We start from the raw sequence: 19,888 nt of genomic DNA, 5'->3' as shown, positions 1-19,888 counted from the left end.
CAGGAGGGAGGGCGTTTTCCCAGACGCTGGGGCCACCAGGCTTGGGGAGGGGAGCGTGCGGGCAGGCTGAAGCCTGGTCCTCTGAGATTTAAAATGCTCTTGGGTCAACGTTAAAAGTTACAAGTAAAACTATAAAGCTTCTAAAAAAAAAAAAACCCTAGGAGAATAACTTCATGACCTTCGGGTAGGCAAAGATTTCCCCAACAGGACAGAAAAAGCACTAACCCCTAGAGAAAAGATTGATAAATTTGACTTCATCAAAAGTCAAGAACGTCCATTCACCAAAAGACCACATTAAAAGAAAGGCAAGCCACAGAGTGGGAGAAGGTCTTTCTGATACATATAACCAACGACGGAATCGTAACAGCATATATAAAGAATGTCTACAACTCAATGGGAAAATAATAAACAACCCGATTTTCAAAAATGGACAAGATTGAACAGGCACTTCACAAACAAGGATGTTCAAATGCCCAAGGGGCAAATGAAAAGTGTTCACGATCATTACTCATCAGGGAAATGAAAGCTAAAAATCACAATGAGATACCCTTATACACCCAACAAGATGGCTAAAATTTAACGACTTGACAATTCTAAGTGTTGGCAGGATAAAGACCAACTGGAGGTCTTTACGTGAGGCTCGAACTCACAGCCCTGAGATCAAGAGTCACACGCTCCTCCAACTGAGGCAGCCAGGCTCCCCCGTACAACCACTGTTTAGCTGTCTGGAAGTTCCTCAAAAAATTATCCATATAATTACCATAAAACTCAGCACTTACACTCCTACGTCTATACCCATGAGAAATGAGGACATACATCCACAAAAGGCAGGAATGTCTCTGGCAACATTATTCATAATAGCAAAAAAGAAGAAAAAAAAGGAAACGACCCAACTGTACATGAACATGAGAATGGGTAAATAAATCGTGGTATATTCATAAGATGGAACACTACCAGCCAGCAATGAAAAAGAGTGCACTGTTGTTACACACAGGAACATGGATAAATCTCACAAGACGTGATGTGAGAAAAGGAAATCAGACACCAAAGCACAGGCTGTGGAGTTCCATTCATACAAAGTTTGTATGAGTTTCCTGGGGCTGCTGTAACAAATCACCACAAATGGGGTGTCTTAGAACAACAGAAATGTATTCTCTCACAGTGCTGGGGCCAGAAGTCCAAAATCAAGGTGGTAGAAGGCTTACAACTCTCCTGAAGGCTCCAAGGAAGAACACTTCCTCGCCGCTTCCTAGCTTCTGGCGGTCAATGGCCATCGTTGGCATTCCGTGGCTCATAAGTGATTCACTCTAATCTCTGCCTCTGTCTTTACATGTCTGTCTTCCTCCCTGTGTCTCTATGTCCCTATGTCTTCAGAGGGCCTCCTAAAAGCACCAGTCACTGTATTTAGGACCCACACTAATCCAGTATGATCTCATCCTAATTTGATTATATCTGCAAAGACTGTATTTCCAAATAAGGTCACATTCGCAGGCACCAGGGATTAGGATGTGAACATATCTTTTGGGGGACACCACTCGACCCACTGCAAAGTCCAAGAACAGGCGAAGTTAATCTGTGGTGGTAGACATTAGCTGAGCGGTGATCTCCAGCGGGTACCACCTGGAAAGGGCACAGAGTCCCTGCTGGGCTGGAAATGTTCTAGATGTAGATGTGGGGGGTGGTGATACAGTATATAGACAGGTAAAAATCCTCAAGCTGCCCACCTAAGCTTTGTGCACTTCGCATGTGCTGTTCTCACTTGGAAATGCTCTTGTGGGGGGACGCCTGGGTGGCTCATTCGGTTGAGGGTCTGCCATCGGCTCGGCTCATGATCCTGGGGTCCTGGGGACGAGCCCCGCGTCGGGCTCTCTGCATAGGCTAAACTACTTAATGCAAACCCGGGGACTTAAAAGTCTCAGGCCCCACAGAAGTGAAGCCCCCGGAGGCAGAGAGAGACACAGGCAGGAACACTCAGAGACTGGCAGGAGAAACAGATAAGCACACGGAGAGACACAAAACGAGAGAGAGAGAGAGAAAGGGACAGAGTGCAGGAGACATCCATGCATTTATTTGCCCTCATCCAGGTATGTTATTCTGGGTCCGGTCAAGATGGGTGCTGGGGACGCGGTGGGGTCCGGACATGGCCCCATCCCCCAAGGAGTTCCTGGCTGTGAAAGAAATTCTAGACATCCAGAGGGAGAGGGGCCGGGCTTTAAGGCAGGTCAGCCCCCTCTTCCCCAGGAGCTGGTGTTTCACCCCCACCTCTCTCCCCACCTCCCTCAAGAATCCAGAGATGAAACGCGATGGGCCAACCTGGAGAAAGCACGGACTGGGCAGGGGGTGGGGGAGCCCCCAGTGCAAAGGGCCAACTCCAGGACAGGTGCGCTGGGCCCCTCTCAAACACCACCCTTCCTCCCCGCTCCCTCCCGGGCTTCGCTCCGTCTGAGGACAGGGACTGCAGAGAGATGCTGGGCTTGGGACGAGGTTCAAATCCCGTCTGCCACGACTAGCTGTAGGACCTGGGGCAAGTCACTTAACCTCTCTGGGCCTCAGTCTGCTCTTTCGAAAATGCGAGGAGGATGGTCCGAAATATAGGTCGGGTATGGTGAGTCCCACAGATCAGGAGACGACCCCATTGAAAAGATTGTTCTCCCAGATCCCCGGAGAAAGGGGCACGCCGTGCAGGGCCACACACGGGGAAGCATCAGGGCTAGTCAGGAGGCCGTGGGGAAGGAACGGGGGCCAGGAGGCTTTGCTGTGGTTGCCGTGGGAAGGAGCGGGTGAGGCTGGATGTGCAGGTGAGGCTGGATGAGCAGGCTCAGGATTGGCTACTTTGAATAACTCAAGTGGGCCTTTGGGTGTAGAAACTGCCCCTAATTGTCTGATGCCTGGCCATGTGGTGATTAGGGCAGGTGGATAACGGCCTGGAGCAGGAGAGCCCCGTCAAGCTGGTGGTTGAGGTGCGGGCTCTGGATTGGTTAGTTTGTTCATGAAAAGCATGCCCCAGAGAAGTTGTTTGCTATCCGTAGGAATTAGCTAGCCCTGGGAGGGGTGGTCTCTCCAGGGTCAACAAGACGCCAAGATAGCAAGGCGTCAAAAATACAGAATTTAAAAAATACGGTTAATACTAGGGAATAACAGCACGTCTGCCATCTGTCTGGAGATTAAACCAGTTAGGGTCCGGTGGCAAGAGCTCAGTATAGAATCCGAAGCCATATGTCACCTCCTCTGGGAAGCCTTCCTGGGCTGGCCCCCCCGGCACCTCTTCTGCCTGACCCCCCCTGCCGGGCCTCCCGTGAACACTCTCAGATGCCTTTTTTCTATATCATGAGCTCTCACACAGTTCTGGGGGGCCAGAGGTCTCACTAGTCTGGGCTGATGGGAGAAGAGTGGGCAGCTCAGCCTGAATCAAAGAATTTTTTTTAAAAGATTTTATTTATTTATTTGAGATAGAGAGAGAGAGAGCATGAGCGCTGGGGGGTGGGGGCAGGGGGGACGTTGTGAAGCAGAGTCAGAGGGAGAAGCCGACTCCCCACTGAGCAGGGGGCCCGACGCGTGGGCTCGATCCCAGGACCCTGGGATCATGACCTGAGCCGAAAGGCAGACGCTTAACGGACTGAACCGCCCAGACGCCCCCAAAGAAGATTTTTAAAGAAGTGAACGAAAACAATCATATACCCCTCCTGGATACTCAGCCCATCTGGTGGCACAATGTGACTGGGAAAGGTCCTTCAGAGAAGTCAGAGCAGGTGAGGGGTATTCTGTCTCTTATAGGGCATCTCGAATACTGTTTCAAGAAGGGCATACACCTCCTCAAACCCACCCCTCCAGCCCAGGCAAGAATCAGAACCAGAGGGTCTGCTTTCAGGAGAGGGTGCAATGAGCATCGTGGCGGTCAGAGCGTCCAGAGGGCTTAGTTCCAGAATATCCCCTCGCTGCACTTGGGGCCTGGAAAGAAGGAGACTAGGGTCTTTACAGAGGCAATTAGGTCAAAACGAAGTCATTAAGGTGAACCGGTGCCCTTATCAGAAGTGGCGATTAGGATGCAGACATACACAGAAGGGTGACCACGAGAGGACGCAGGGAGAAGGCGGCCGTCCCGTCTGCCAGCCAAGGAGAGGGGCCTCGGGAGAAACCAACCATTTAAGACACAAGGCTGATCGGATCGCAAGGATGACACCGAAGGCATTCACCTCAGACTGCCAGCCTCCAGAACAAGACAATAACTTCCTATTGTCTGAGCCCCCCCGGTCCGGGGTCCTTCGCTGTGGCTGCCTGAGCTGACTAGTACATCCTCTGGAAACCTTTCCAGAAGCAGAAGCTGTGGTTGGAAGACCAGGTGACCTTCGCACAGAGGGGCCTGATGGTCAAGGTCAGGTCAGTGGTTCTTACGCTTGGCAGGCTCATTATAACACCAATCGCAGGTCCCAACCCCAGTGTCAGAGTCAGCCGATTTGGGGCGGGGCCTGGAAATCTGCATTGCTAACAGGTCTGTTCTCCTCTGGGGCTGATGCTGCTGGTCCAGGGACCACACTTTGAGAACCAATGTTTTCCATGCTCATTAAACTCTGAGAACCTTTGGCCCGACAGCTGGAGCCCCCGGTGGGAGAGTCACTAGCAAAGGTGGCCTGTCTGGTTCAGGGTTTCTCAAGCTCTGCTGGCATCAGAAGCTCCTGGGAAGACCCCCACCCCTGGGCCCTACACCGGGGCCTCTGGTCTGGGATATGGCCCGGGCAGTGAGATTTAGAAACGCCCATGGGTTCTACGGCGCAGCTAGGGTTGACAAGAACTCATCACTCTCCAGTGTGCGAGTATGACATTTGCAACCATTCTATTCCATCCTCTTCCCTCCATTTTCAAATGCTGTTCCTGACCCCACGAAATCAATTTCACACCCACCGATGGGTCACAGCCTGCAATTGGAAAAGTGCTGGGAGAGTGTGAAGGCTGAGTAGGAAGGGCCAGCATCCTCCCAGGGTCAGTTACTGGCGGGCTTCACACAGGGCGGGACAGCTGGGGTTGTGTTTCCGGAAGCTCCCCGGCAGGCCGGCGGGCAAGCAGGCAGTCTGTGGGTGGCCGAAGGGCAAAGGCCAGGGCCTTCAGCCTTCCCGCTTTTGCATCCACCGCCCGGAACGCATCTCCCTTTGAGAGAAGGGAACGCGTTCAAGTCTGGCCTCATCTCCTCCAGGAAGCCCTCCTGATTACATCCCCTTTCCCAGGATCGCAGGTGCTGGTGTCCTGTCAGTCCGTGCTCCCAAGGCCAATGCCGAGCCAAAGCCGGCAGCTCAGGAATGTGGAGACCAGAAGGAACGAGGCTAGTAGATAACCCAGGCCCAGCGGGAGCCCCTGGCCCGGCCTCGCTCGCCTCCCACCCTGCATCCTGTCAGCTGCCCTGCCCACCCTGTGGGACCTGCCTGGCGCCACAGGGGTCAGGCCCGCTGAGGGTTCCGGGCATGGGTGGAGGAGGTCTGCCCAAGGCAGGGAGTGGCCAAACGTGGTGTAGGGATGGAGACCGGCAAAACCCAGGAGGAAGAGAGCTCCCCGCCCAGCGGTGTTCCCAGCTCAGGCTCTTGGAAGGGCTCCTGGGCACGATGGGCTGGGGGAGGTGAGCCGATAAGGGTGTGCAGGAGGGAGCACTGTCGAGAGCCAGGCAGAGGGAGTATGGACTGGGCAAGAGGAGTGTGGGTAGCTCTGCCCACCAGCTCCCGGAGCCAGCATGGCGAACTACTGGGGTGCCCAGCCCCGGGAAGAGAGGGCCTTGCTTTGGGGAATGTACCCCACACCTAGGGCCATCACCCTATCAGAGAGTGGGGTGGCTGGGAGGGTGAAACGCCCCAGAGGCCTCCGCTCTGGGCCGAAATGCTGGTGGGTGAGCTTGCGCACCCCCAAAAGACTCAGTTTGCTCACCTGGGTAGCAGGATAGTTTAGGGAGCCATGAATACCTATGCGAGTCCATCCCGTATCCTGCCCCTCACAGCTCACCAGGCTGCAAGCCAAAGTAAGTTTGAGTGAGTATACGAGAGGGGCAGGAGGTCTGGAGGGAAGATTTCCCTGCCCCGGGGATGGGAGAGTTCCCCGTGGGTCCAGGAGCAGATTACCGCTGGGCAAGCATCCCCAGAGATGGCCCCGGCCCCGGGCTCCCCAGCCCCATCACAGTCCCGGGGTACACAAAGGCACAGAGGCTCCAATAAGGCCGGCGAGGCCAGGGGCCACCTGGGTTTTGGTTAGGGACGGAGGGTGGGGACAGAGAGAGCCAGTGACTGGGTTGGAATTTACTGCCGCCCGCCCACATGACAGGGGCTCCAAGTTACAAGTACATAGATCCACAGGAGATCCAAAGAGTGCTCTTTCTGGCAGTCCGAGTTTGTAGACAGGGCTCCTGACCCCTGTGTTTATCCTTGGGATAATAATATCCCCAATCGCAAATGGAGATGTGCTTTGTAAACTGTCAAGTGTCAAACAAATGAAAGGCGTGTTCTGGATTCATCCGTCCTGGGTCCCTGGGGAGAGGGGGGCGTGCAGAGTCTGCCTGGCTAGCAATGTTCCCCCCCCCAACCCAGACGGCAGCAGACAACTCAGGAGGCGATGTGGGAACAGCATGGAGCAGAACAGCACGGCCTGTCCGGGACACCCACCCCCTGGCTCGCACCGGCCAAGGACCCAGACTGACAAATGACTCAGACACACAAACACCCAGGCCTGGGCAGAGGCGAGGCGTTGCGCAGAGGTTGCTGGATCGGAGATGAGGAGCTCGAGAACTTCGGCCTGGAGGACGGGGTGGTGCTTGTGAGAAGGGGGCTTCCCCTGGGCCTCCCCCTTCTCTCCCTCCAGCCCCAGTCATCCGCTCGGTCGCCTAAACAGTGTCACGGACCCCATCCTGCATTGGAGAATGGGCTGTCTACCTGATGCTTACAGATGTGGGTTTGCAATCTTAAAGGCTCATGGAGACCCCGTCTCCATTTTTCTGGGGGTTAAGTACCGTTGATGTCACCATTATTGGGTATTACTAGGTGATCCGCCCAAGCTCATGATGACAGCTGGCCCCCTCTGCACCCCCAGCCTCCTCCTAGCACCCCAGCCTGGGAGATGCAGAAACACCCTGCGCTGGAATCCAGCCACCTTCCCAGCTCCCCAAAACCGCCTCTGAGTACCGCCTGTTCCTCCCTCAGGCCCAGAACGCAGCTTCCCATCAATCGGCTTTTAACTACAGACCCTTTACCTCCAGCGAAGTCTGACATCTGTCCCATTGGCAGGCTCCTTTCCTCTCCTGGCCCATGCTCAGAGAGGTCCCCAGCTGCCCCTGGGCAGGGACGAGCCACAGAAGGCCTTTCTCATTTTCCAGCCAAAGTGTTGGCTCTGGGTGCTGCCCAATATGCCCCCACCCTTCCCCCCCCCCAAGCTCCCCCTGCGCGGGCCGTCACCTGCTCTGGTTGGGTCACCAGCATGAGGCAGGGCCTCTCCCTTGGGGCTGCCTGTCCTGGTTGTACCCCAGGCCTTCCCCCGCCGACCCTCAAGGACGTCCCTTCTTCCCTGCCCCTCTCCCTCACCCTCGTGCCCTGTCCTTCCTATAATCTTAATAGTGGGAGCCACCCTCAGGCTCATCCTCACCAGTCCTCTCATGATCTTCACCTGTGCTGTCCACCCCACGTGGCTACTGAGCTCTCGAAATGCAACCAGTCTAAATTGAGATGTGCTTTAAATGTAACTTCCACGCCAGTTTGTTTTAGTGTAATTGACATATAACATTGTTTTAGTTTCAGGGGCACAAGATGATACACACCAGTTTTGTTTGTTCGTTCGTTGGTTTGTTTTAGTGTAATTGACATATAACATTGTTTTAGTTTCAGGGGCACAAGATGATAACTTGATATTTGTACATATTGTCGTCACCACAGTAAGTGGGATTAACGATCCATCACCGGCTACAGTGACAACCTTTTCTGTGGTGATGAGAACTTTTAAGATCTGCTCTCTTAGCAACTTCTAAATAGACCCTATGGCATTGTTAACTGGGGTGACCGAGCCGTACGTGACGTCACCGGGGCTCATTTATCTTAGAACTGGAAGTTTGTACCTTTTGACCCCCTTCCCCCATTTCACCCCACCTCTGTCCCCTGTATCTGTGAGCTTGGGTTTATTTATTTATTTAGATTTCACATGTAAGTGAGGTCATACAGTATTTGTCTTTCTCTGTCTGACTTATCTCACTAAGCATAACGGCCTCAAGGTCCATCTGTGTCATTGCAAATAGCAGGAATTCCTTTCTTTTTTATGGCTGAATAACATTCCATTGTGTGTGTGTGTGTGTTTATATATATATATAACATTTTCTTTGTCTGTTCCTCCTTGATGGCTACATAGGTTGCTTCTCTGTCATAGCAATTGTAAATAATGCTGCAAAGAACACGGGGTGCACTTTATTTGACAGAGACACAGCGAGAGAGGGAACTCAAGCAGGCGGAGTGGGAGAGGGAGAAGCAGGCTTCCCGCTGAGCGGGGAGCCCGATGTGGGGCTCGATCCCAGGACCCTGGGATCATGACCTGAGCCGAAGGCAGACACTTAATGACTGAGCCACCCAGGCGCCCCCAGATGTCTTTTCAAAGTAGCATTCTTGTTTCCTTCAGATCAATATCCAGAGGTGGTATTGCTGGGTCATATGATATTTGTTGCCCATGCCAATTTTAAGACTCGGTACAATAAAAGAAATGTAGAACATCTCCATAACTTTTATATCAATTACACGTTCAGATGATATTTTAGGTATAGTCAGTTAAATAGAGCATATGATCAGAATTAATTTTACTTACATTTTCTTTATTTTGTGAGGCTATTGGAAAATTTAAAATCAGAAGAGTGGCAGGTTCTGGCCTTCATGTCTGCAGCTGGGTCTCTCCGATGAGCGAGGGTGGGTCGGGTCGGGAGAAGGGGTCCTTCACTTGGCCCTGCTGCTGATACCCTCCAGAAGTGTCTACACTTGGACCCACGCTCCCGACCGACATTCCGTTCCTTCCCAAACCTCAGCTGGGTCCATCTGAAAAATTCATGCTCTCCCTAACAGTGTAACCTTGACTTTATTTCCTACGGGACTGGCTGAAAGGACCCTTACTCACACGGAGGTGGAGATGGCTGAAAGCAGACGGCCCCATGCGCTGGGAGGGAGCACAGCATGGGTCCCAGGTCCGATGGACACCAAGCTCTTCCCAGGCCAGCCCTAACGCAAATGCTTGTCTCTCTCTTTCTCTCTCTCTGGTTCCAGGTCCCACGCAGACAGCCACATCCAGTACCGGACAGACAAAAGGACCATGTGTAGACAGGGGGGAAACAGAAACCACACCCAGACTTCCGGGGATCGGTTCACATCAGCAGCTTCTGCCCCCCAGCTCCCAGAGGGCACAACTGTGCTATTATCCAACACTCTTGGACGACACGGGAGACAGAAATGGGTCCATCTTCAAAGTACCCTCAGTGATGGCCCGGCCAGAGGGGCCTAAGATGAAGCGCCAAGCCCAGCCACAAAGGCTCTCACCAACGCCCCTCAGAGGGGCTGGAGGCAGGGATGCCGAGGGCACAGACCTGCAGGGACAGAAGCTGAGACTAGGGAGCCTTGCCAATGTCCAGCCCTCCAGGACAAGTCTGGGAGCTAGGGAGCAGCTCCACCAGCCAGAAGGGAGGCCAGCCAAAAGGAAGGAGAGTGTCAGAGCCGTTGAACTGTGTCATAGAGGGCCTTGAAGGCCATACTCAGAAGTCCGGACTTTATCTGGAAGACAATTGAGGGTTTCCAGGCAAAGCAGTAAGATGCTCAGAGTCCTGCGGGGCTGACGGCTCTGTCCTTTCTAAACAGGTGCACCTAGAGGAGTTGGAAGACGGAGATGGCCTGTCAGTGACTCACCTGGATGCCTGGCAGCGAGTGGGCGGGGGAGGCTTGTCGGTGATAATTGGGAAGCCAGGTTCACCCAGCCCACAATGCATCATGCAGCCCTCCGTGGGCGGTTCTACCTTCACGACCTGATTTAACCTACACAGCTATGCGGGGAGATGGGCATAGAGCAGTTGAGGACTGCTGGGTTTCTGGAATGTCTGAGGGAATGAATGAACGAATGTTGGCTAATAACTGTAACCCCCGGTCCTTAACATTACGTATTGAATGCACTGGGCTAAATTGCACTTGAAGACTCAGTTCAGTGGGTGGGTTCAGGACCGAAGTCTCTTTTGCGGTGTACAGAGTCTTGGATGCAAGTTATTGGAGCTGCTGCATCAAGCACAGGGTGCTAAGAAGAATGGGGGTCCCAGGTGGGGGTGGAGCACAGGGCCCTGGCCGTGCAGGGAGAGGTCTCGCCCAGCAGCCCCGAGTCTCTCTCTGCAAGCCCCCGTCTGCACCTCTCCTGGATCCCTGGGCAGCAAGAACTCTCCTTCTGGCTCTAGCCTCCTTCCCGGTCCTGGAATTAATAAAGACTCTGAGCAGACTGCGGTTTGCAAGTCTGAAAGCCAGTTCCTGCCTACGTCACTGCCCCAAGAGGAGTGGGGCCCAGCTCCTCCCCAGCAGCCCCTCCATTCCCCCTTCCCAGGAGGGGGCAGGCACAGAGATGCACCCCCCAGCCTCCCCTCCCCACAGGCAGGCTCACCCTAAGCACTGAACCTCCAGACCCCAACCCTGAGCAGCCCCTACCCCCACCAACAAAGACCAGTTTGGGCGCATAACTTCTATCAGCTACCCCAAAGTCCCCCCAGATAACACACCCTGGAAGCAAGAGCTTACGTTTACTGGGCAATCAGCCTCCAGCCTGTTCTCTTCGTGTGCCCACCCCTCTTCCAAATTCCTGGAGTGGCCACTGCCCGAGACCAGAGGGAGAGGCAGGGATGACCCGAGGTCCCAAGGTGGCCCTGCAGAGGGTCAAACTTAGACTTACGCTAAATACAGGAGTGGTCCTTGCAGGATGAGTGGTAGAAATAGTAGCGTGAATACTAGTACTAACACCAAATGAGAATGGAGCATTTTGGATCAGGCAGGCATGGTACAGAAATATATGGCCACATTTTATTTATCTGTGCAATCACCCTCCTAGGCAGGGATATTTATCGCCACCGGACGTGAGATGAAACTGAAGCTCTATAACGAGCTTACCCCAGTAGAACGCACTAGAGTTAGAATTTAATGCTAGGCTCACCTGAGTCCAGTGCATGGCCTGGCTGTTGAACTCGAGACAGCCGCGGGGCTCCTGGCTGGAGGGAGGGGTCCCTTAGCTCCCTTGCTCAGAACTGTGGTTGTGGCTCCCCCTCATTCTCCATCTGGGGGCAGGGAAAAGCTCCGAGAACTTGTGGCCTCGACTTTTTCCCCCTCAGAGACTCTGATGAAGGCAAGTATCCATTTCTCTCCCCGATCCTCTGGCTCCTGAATTTTTTCCCCCACTTTCAGGGGCTGGGGAGGCATGACCCTCTCTTACCCTACCCGACCCCAGAAAAATCCGCCGGGGTCCTCATCCTGTTTCAGGCAGTCTGGGACCACCGGAGTCCTGGAAATGCTGGTCCCAGCTGTTTCAGCACAGGGCCGCCCCCTCCTGGCCACCAGAGGAATGTCAGCGCCTTGGGTGTTCTAGGGCTGGGAGAGAATTAGCAGTCTCGGGACTCCCCCGAGTCTGGTCTGGGTGCTAGCAGTGCTCAGCATTGAGACAGATGGGGGCTGGGTGATAAAGGGGTGCTGGGCCACCTCTCAGTCCAGGTGAGGTCCCCAAGCCCTCGGTCCCCCATACAGTACCTGGGGATCCTGCCTGAACTTCACCAGGCCTGTGTGTGGGACTGTGACCTTGATCCATGACAAATGGAATCCCCGTGGTGTGTCAGGGTCTCCCACATGTCCCCCAGATGCCCCAGGGGACAACACCAACACGGTCTTAATTCCCAGGTGATTCCCCTGGTGCAGCCCCTTGGCCTTTGCAGATACGGATTGCAGACCTGCCCAACACTCCCCCCCCCAGCATCAGGCAGGAGACTACGACCTTAGCCCATAAAGAATGGAGCCCTCCAGTGTGTCAGGGTCCCCCTTCTTTTCCCCAGATGCCCCACGGGGCAGCGCCAACATGATCTCACCTTCCAGGCCACTCTGCTCACAGCTCCTCAACCTCTGCAGACGTTGGCCCCAGGCCCTGGACCCCAGACCTGCCCAGCACCCCACCTCCCCAGCTTCGGGCAGGGACCTTCTCTGGCCAGACCTGGGGGTGTTGGGGGGGGTCTGGAGGGCCGGGGTGGGGGCAGAGGCGCGGGACAGCTGGCTGGTGTCCCCACGCTGGGCCCGGGGCCCAGCCAGAGGGGCGGGGGCCTGGCCACTCGGGCCTTGGCTGGGGCCAGATTTTTGGCCGGGCTGCAGGGCCCTCCCTCCTGCTTCCTCTCCCGAGGGCTGTCCTGGCAGAGGCCCCCCTCGCACTTTCTGGCGGGAACAGGGCCAGCAGTGAGAGAACAGCTACAGAGGGAAAGCGGGAGAGAGATGGGGGGGACTGTGTGTGTGTATGTGTGTGTGTGTGTGTGTGTGTGTGTGTGTGTGCGCGCGCGCGCGCAAGCACATGTGAGTGTGTTTTAAGGAAAAAAACCCACAGTCCCGTCCAGTCAGACCCAGCCTGGGAGGCTTGTGAGCCGGGCCTTTCGTAATTGCCCCCCTCCCCGCGGCCCCCTCCCCCAGGCCTCCCCCCTCTCCCGCCCTCCCGCCCGCCCTCTCTCCCTCCCTCCTTCCCTCTCCGCGCGCCGAGGCAGCAATTACGCTTTGGGGATAAAACGAGGCGCAGAGAGCCGGCTGGGGCATTTCTCCCCGAGATGGCGGGTCTGGGATCTGCAGCCCGGCGGCCCGGAGTCCTTCTGCTCCTGCTGTGTATCGCCCACCCCTCGCAGCCTGGAGGTAGGCCTCACCCTGTTCCCGGGGATGCCCGCAGCCTGAGGGCCTCCCAGCCAGGTGGCTGGACTGACAGGCCAGAGGGCGCCCTTCACCCGGCCGTGCTCCGGGGGGTCCCAGGCGGGAGCCCCTCAGCCACTGGATCCTTGGAACTGCCCCTCCCGGGAGCCAGGCCGTGCTGAGGAGGAACCTGTCACACAGCCCCCCCGAGACTCAAGATGGTCCCGACCCGGTCCAGGTTCTGCCACCCCCGACAGGGCTGAAGACCCCTGCTCTGTCCCGGGTGCTGTCCCAGCGGGGGGCTCCCGAGCACGCTGGGGACGGGCTGGTGGGGTCCCACTGAGTCGTTGGGCACTAGCAGTTTGCACACCTGTGGACCCGATGGGTGTGCACACGTGCCCTGGGGGCAGGGGACCTGGGCTGGAGGCCAGCTCCGCCGCGGTGAGCTGTGTGACCTCAACAGGTTCCTTGGCCCCCAGGGAAGTCAGGACACCCCTCTGAGGAAGGTCAGGGTTAAGTGGCTTACGGGGTTGTGGGTTGGAAAGCCGCTGCTGTGGTCTGTCCGTGGTGAGAAGGACTGGGGCATCCGAGCATGTGTGTGAGTGTGTGTGTGTGTGTGTGTGTGTGTGTGTGTGCGCGCGCGCACGTGCGCACCTAAACGAGTGTGTTGCATGCTATTGCACAGGTGGGCATGTGTGTATGCCCAAACGTGTCGTCAAACAGTAGAGGGGGAATGTCTGTTCACAGGCTCATCCCTGAGCAGGTGTGTGTGTGTGTGTGTGTGTGTTGGGGTGGGGAGTTTTAAGGTAGGTGAAAATGCTGTGGGCATGTGCAAAAGTCTGCCACCTGACAGGCATGTACACGTGGGAAATATGCACTCCGGGTGTGGATTGTCACTGTGTGTGCGCGGCATGTGTGCGTGTGTGTGCCGTACGGAACACAAATGAGGATCAGGGAACCTGGGGAAGGTAAAATCTCCTGGCAGAGAGATGGTGGCCAGGGCCAGAGGCTAAAGTGGACCTCGGGGCAGTCCTGGACCATTGGGCATGTCCTCTGCCACAGGCCATAAGGGTGACCCCCGTGGGGCTGCTACGTACCTCAAGGGCCCCTGGGAGTGGCCTCCCCGGGGCCCCCCAAAGGTGCCCCTGGCTATGGGAAGAGAGGAGTGCAGATACTTGAGCCATCTGGTGGGGTAGCCTGGGTGGGGGTCAGCTTTCTGGGGGTATCCCCCTTGCCGTAAGAACCAGACCTTCAGTGGGGGCCAGTGTGGGGGGGGGGACCGGGTGGGAGCAGGGCCAGGCCGGAGGGCTGGAGTACGGGGCTGGGCAGCAGTAACGGTTTCCATGTGACTGACTAGCTGGGCAGGGCTGCTGGGAGCTGAGGGTTCCTGAACGGAGGTCAGCTCCTGGACCTGGAGGAGGGGCAGGGGGACTGGTGCACCATCAGGTGGGGCCCAGCAGGGGGAGCGAGACAAACCCCCCAGGACGGGCCACCCCAGCACACACACCCCCCCAGAGCAGCAGCTCTGGGCCCTCCTGAACCTCCTCCCCGCTCCCCCAGGAGTGGCCCCTGAGCACCTGCCTCCCCAGACAGCGCTTCTACCCGGAGCATGGCAATTAACCCCCTCAAAAACCCTAAGAGTTGAGAACATTATCCTCTTTTGCAAATAGGGAAATGGAGGCTGAGACAGGCTAAGGCAGCCTCAGGGTGGGTAAGCACCAGCCAGCCAGTTCTCTGCCAAAGGATGAGGGGTGGGGGGCTGGGTACCAGGCTACCTCTGGGGAGGAGCACACCCAGGGATGAGTCCTCCAGAGTGGGCACACCCTCGAGCAGAAGATACCCTCTCCTTGTGCTCTCAGTGACACTGCGAGCCCTCAACTGCCCTTGTTCTTCTTTTGCAAACATAAATCTCAGCTCGGTCCCAGGTGGTAGAGCAACTGGGTCCTAGTAAGGGCTGTGTGAATCCATGACATCTGTTTGGGTTTTTGCCCAGAGCCTCCGAGAGAGGTCGGGGGGGGGGAATGGGAGGGGTCGTATGCCTACACACACAGAGCCACCCCCCCCAGCTCTCCTGGGGAGCCCAGCTTCTGCCCCCCCACCCCGCCCTCCACCAAGAGGACATCACCCCCATGGGTTCCCCAGCTCCAAAGAACTATATTGCCAGTGGAGGGGGCTTCCTAGGAAGACTGTGATGGAAAGGGTTGTCTAAACCCATTTAGGATGGGTCCAAAGTAGCTTTCAGGACCAGCCGCCCCAAACCCCCATGCCATTTAAAAAGAGAGACAAAAAACAATTAAATCGGGTAGAATTCCGTCCCCCGTGCCCCAGAAATATTATCAGCCTGTTCTTTTCCTGATTCCGGAACTAAGGATGATTTGGAACAGGGATTGTCAACCCTGGCTGCATATTGGAGTTAACCCGGGAACTTGAAACGGCTCTGATACCAGGGTCCCACCCAAGAATTCCTGCTTTCTTTGGTCTGAGGAGGGAACCGGATTGTGGAGGTTTTGTAAATGCCGCCTGGGTCACTCCGATGAGCCTCCAGGGCGGAGGACCTGTGGCTGAAGGGCTAATCCCGCTCTCTGCTTTTGCTGAGGCCGAGGCAGGAGGGCAGACGTGCCCAGGGGAGGGAGGGGACAGAGTCACCCACTAGAGGACAGATTGTTTTTGAAAAGCCCTTGGCAGCCTTTCTCCAGGCAAACAATAAACAGCTTCGTGAGGTCTTATCTGCTCCCCTGCCAACCCCCTGGACTGGGGCTTGGCAAAGCCCCTTGCCAAGGCCTGCTGGCCCAATGTTCGTTCCCCAACAGCCTTCTCCATGTCTTTGAACCTGAAGCCCAGGGCCCAGGCAGAAGGCCCTGCGTGTGACTGGGGTCAGCTGTGGGTCCTGGGCCAGGCGCCCCGTCTCACTGGCCATCAAATGAGGAGAAACATCTCTGCCCTACTTATCTCCTAGGCCCAGGGGGAGGCTCCCGCCATGTAACATCTGCCAAAGTCACATCAAATAAGGGGACTGTGGGAATGTGAATTCCTGAAACGATTCATCTTCTTATTCAGAATGTGTTTACTTGGACCGATTGACTCTTATAATTAGTGCACATTTTTAAGGTTTAACTTTCCGTCTTGCTACTCACGCCATGTTTTGTCTGCTGGGTGGAGCACGCAGGAGTGACGGAGGAAGCAGATTGGACTGGGGGCCCCGGCTGGGGCGGGGGGGAGGACCAGGAAGGGTCCCGGGAAATCCAGGAAGGCTTCATAGCAGAAGCGACATTTGAGTTAGACCTTGAAAGAAAGGGCAATGCCTGAGAGGCCGTGTGTGGTTGAGAGATGAGCCTGGGGCTCTGGGGCTCTGTGAGGCGGAACTGGGGAGATAGGAGGGCAGATTCTATCCCAGCAGAAAGAGGTAGAGCTGACAGCATCGGGAGGGGGTGACTTTCCCGTCACCGGAGGCATGCAAGCCAGAGCACAGGGGGATGTTTGCGGAAGGAGTTTCTGCCCACGCCAGAAGACTGTTATGATCTCTGAGAGTCTGGGATCAGGATTCTAAGAGGCAAGAGACAAGTTCCACCCTGGGCTAGCCCGCAAAACAAGCCAAACCCACATAAAACAAGACAAGCATGCTCCCAGCCAACTCCTTTGGACCAGCTGAGCAGTGAGAACCACAGGCTCAGAGAAGGCAGGAGAGGGAGAATTTGAGCTCAGTCTTGGAGGAAGGGCAGGGCTTGGGTAGCAGAGAGGCGCTCCTGGCAGGAAGGCACGGCTCCGGCCAAGGAGGTGAGGAGGAAGACGACCCGCTGGAGCGTGAAATCTGCCTTTCTGAAGGCCCTTGACCGACTACTGTCTTAATCTGTTCTCACCTCTCCTGCACTTGGCGAGAGGAGGCAGGGCCGGGATCCTTCGCACCCCCGATCCTTCTCCCTTCGCTCAGTGCAAAACGGGGATCAAAATCTCTAGCTCCCCAGGCCCTCATGGCTCAGGCACGGAGTTTGGCAATCGCTGTTGGGATCTGAATCATGGGGTGGGTGTGAGGACAGCCGGGGCAGGCCAGGAGGGCTGCAGAGAGATGGGCAGGTGCTGGGGAGAGAGCAGGCAGAACCCCAGATGAGGTGCAGGGGAGCAGAACCTCGACAGGAAGTAGGGGTTCAGCTGTGCCCGAGGTGGGGAGCCCCTCAGGCTGGTTGGGGATGGAACAGTTTGGACCCAGACCCACAGGCAACATCCTTGTCTCCTTTCAACCTCATTCCCCTGTGGTTTATTGACTGTCCACTGGGTACCTGGCCCTAGGCTACGCACTGCGCAGCAAAGTGTAGATGGAGTCACCTCTTTTTTTTTTTTTTTTTTTTTTTTGAGCAATCACTGGATGCTAGAGTCAGGGCAGGACCTTTTGACAGTTTGCAACAGCCTTGCAAGGCAGAGGTTATCAGTCCCACATTGCTTACAAGGAAACTGGGGCTCAGAGGGGCTAAGTGACTTGCCCAAGGTCATGCAGATGCTAAGAAGTGGCACGGCCAGGATTAGAGGCCAGACCGGTCTGTCCTGAGCAGCCTGCCCCGAAGTCAGAGAGCAGAGAGGTGGGGAGAGGGTACTGTCGGGAGGGAAAGAAAGGGGAGGAGCATAAGAGCCGAAGCAGAGAAAAACCCAGACTACAACGGGGAAAGGCACAGAAGAGACAGTGCTCAGAGCTGGAAGCCGGGGCCAAGGGAGGCATCAAAAACCCAAGGCAGGCTGTGTGCGTGCTTGGCAGCCGATGACAGGGCCCAAGCCCCAACCTCCTGGGGCCACCACTCTGCGTCCCCGAGGTTCTGACCCGATTGCTTGCAAACTCCAGGTCTGGATGACAGGCCCTGGGTGGGGGGGCTGCAGGCCCTGGGGAGCTGTGGCGCCGGGGCTTTGGCACGGGGTGGCTGTGACAGCTTGGCATTCCCCACCCTGCTGGGCTGTTGCTGAGGCTGACGGGGCCACAGTGGCCAGACATCTGCCGTGAGGCCTCCAGACACACCGCAGAGCTGCCCGACCCTGTCCCCCAACCCCACCCGCACCCCTGTCAGTGGGGTGGTCCCGGGGCCCTGGCCAGAGCCCTGGCAAGGCCACTCATCAAGGCTGGGGCTGCTCCGTGGAGGCGGAGTCAGGGCCTGGGTCGCCCCGGGATCGTCTGTTGCCATGACCACGCGCAGGCCTGGTGTGGGGCCCGGCAGCACGGCGTTTCCCAGGGAGAGCTTGGCGGGTCCATGGGGAATGAACTTGTGATCTTGGCCGGGCAGACAGCCCCTGGCCTGGCCAGTGAATTAGCTTTTCCTTAGGAAACTATTCACTTTGCTCATTCATGGTGTCCCCCTCTGGGCCCCGGCACCTCCTAAGACAGCCCTGTGTCAGACGGCCAGAACCCCACCCAACCGTGGCTGCCCGGCGGCTGAGGACGCTGACCTCACGCCATCGTATCAGTGTGGGGATGGCTGGCTTAGTGCTGGCAACGGTCAGACTCCCTTACTGCTCGCAGTCACAGCCCAGCCTGCCGGCCCGCCCACAACTGCAGCCCCTGCTCATGCTGCCCAGGGCTGGGTAGCATTGGCTGCCCAGTGGAAGGGACCCGGCCGCAGCCCCACGCCGGGCCCTCTCCATGGGGAGAGGAGCAGGGAACACCGTGCCAACCATCCTGCTCAGAGGGGTGGCCTGGGTTTGAATCCAGACTCCATCTCTTTCCAGCTGTGTGTCCCTGGGCACCCGTCTTAACCTCTCTGAGCCCGATTTCACGTCTGTTAAAATGAAGATAGTCATCTCTGCCCTTCCAACCTCATAGCGCCATTATTATGGTCACCACCCTTTTATTAGTTCTGGCTGATGGAGGACTCTACTTACTTATTTCCAGGGGTCCCGGGGGCTGTTCCTGGTGGAGTTCCCGGAGGCGTCTATTACCCAGGTAACGTACACGAAACTTCCACACACCCAGGTAAGGCAGAGCGTGATCAGTTCGTAAGAGATGCACCCCGTGACAACGCAGACTGGAAGAACATTGGCGCGCCTCCCACAGCCGACCCGCGAGCCACTCCTACTTGAAGGCAGTTTGCGTGACACTTTTACAAGTACCCAGAGCGTGCATTTTCTGAAAGATGAAAGACAACGTTTGTTTGCTAGGCTGTACAGAAGTGGGTGCCATCATGCCCCCCTGCCTCTCAAACCATGAACCCCACTCTTGGGAATCCATTCAAAGAAAATAATTGAAACGTAGAGAAAAAGAGAGATCCTGAACAAAGTTTATTGGGGGGTTATTTGCAAAGACATAAAACAAAAAGCCTACCTGACTGGAGGGTGTGATTGAGTCGACTCTGACATAATACACAGCTACTAAAAAAGAGGAGTGCGCTACCTGCCCAACCGGACAGCAGAGTGCTTTTCCGGGTGCTAACAATGTAAAAGCAACGACCACGTGCAGCTAGAGACTGGGAACACCCCCGAAAGATAAAGGGCAGAATGTTGCAGCTCTGGCATGGGGGGAGGGCACGTTTTCTTTTAATAATAAAAAAAAAAGCATCATGCTTTAAAGCAGATTGAAAAATCAAATGTAGCACTTTCAATACTTAGAAAGTATTGGAAAGGCGTTTCCAGAGAGGTGGACACCTGAATGTGCAGGAAGAGGCGCCCGGGGAGGGCGTGGAAGCCCTGCCCCTTTTTCCAAACCTTGCCCCCACCCCCACCCCCATGCCTCTTCCCTCTGGCCATTCCTGAGTTATATCCTTTTATAATAACCCGATGATCTAGTAAGAAAAAAGAAAGAAAAAAGCATTTGAGGGTTCAGGCCCGATATGAAATGAAGGGCAGCTGCCGACACACTCCCAGACACAAAGTGGCACTGACCTGTTGGCCCAATGGGGAAAATGAGGCTCACAGAGTTTAAGGTTCACCGAAGGTCATGCAGCTAGGCAGTGAGGGACTTGACCGTGGGTCCATGGGCAGCTTTCTGGCAGAGACATTGATGGTTCTGTCTCTCTCTCTCTCTCTCTCTCTCTAACACA

General features: G+C 55.9%; 1 protein-coding gene and 1 long non-coding RNA gene across 13 annotated transcripts in view; one reads left to right on the top strand and one right to left on the bottom strand.

Annotated features, from left to right (window-relative positions):
* Positions 1–8,612: 8,612 nt before the first annotated feature.
* On the bottom strand, positions 8,613–19,874 carry LOC113933081. Its single transcript, XR_003523232.1, has 3 exons — positions 19,731–19,874; positions 18,735–18,978; positions 8,613–9,848 (listed from the first exon to the last, which is right to left on the bottom strand). It is a non-coding gene; the product is annotated as an uncharacterized LOC113933081 (long non-coding RNA).
* The window catches only part of ELN (elastin), a 31,237-nt gene continuing 24,075 nt past the window's right edge, over positions 12,727–19,888 (top strand). For 10 of the 12 annotated variants that reach the window (XM_027612809.2, XM_027612808.2, XM_027612807.2 and 7 more), the window contains exons 1-2: positions 12,728–12,884; positions 18,745–18,795. In XM_027612809.2, coding sequence (XP_027468610.1) covers positions 12,803–12,884; positions 18,745–18,795 — 133 coding nt within the window. In that variant the 5' untranslated portion in view covers positions 12,728–12,802. Of the gene's footprint in view, positions 12,885–18,744; positions 18,796–19,888 lie in introns of all 12 variants that reach the window. The other 2 variants (XM_027612798.2, XM_027612801.2) reach the window with 1 other exon arrangement.

The sequence above is a fragment of the Zalophus californianus genome, chromosome 10, assembly GCF_009762305.2.
Source record: "Zalophus californianus isolate mZalCal1 chromosome 10, mZalCal1.pri.v2, whole genome shotgun sequence".
NCBI classification, from domain to species: domain Eukaryota; kingdom Metazoa; phylum Chordata; class Mammalia; order Carnivora; family Otariidae; genus Zalophus; species Zalophus californianus.
The sequence above is the reverse complement of the archived record's forward strand: the minus strand, read 5'-3'. Positions and strand labels throughout refer to the sequence as shown.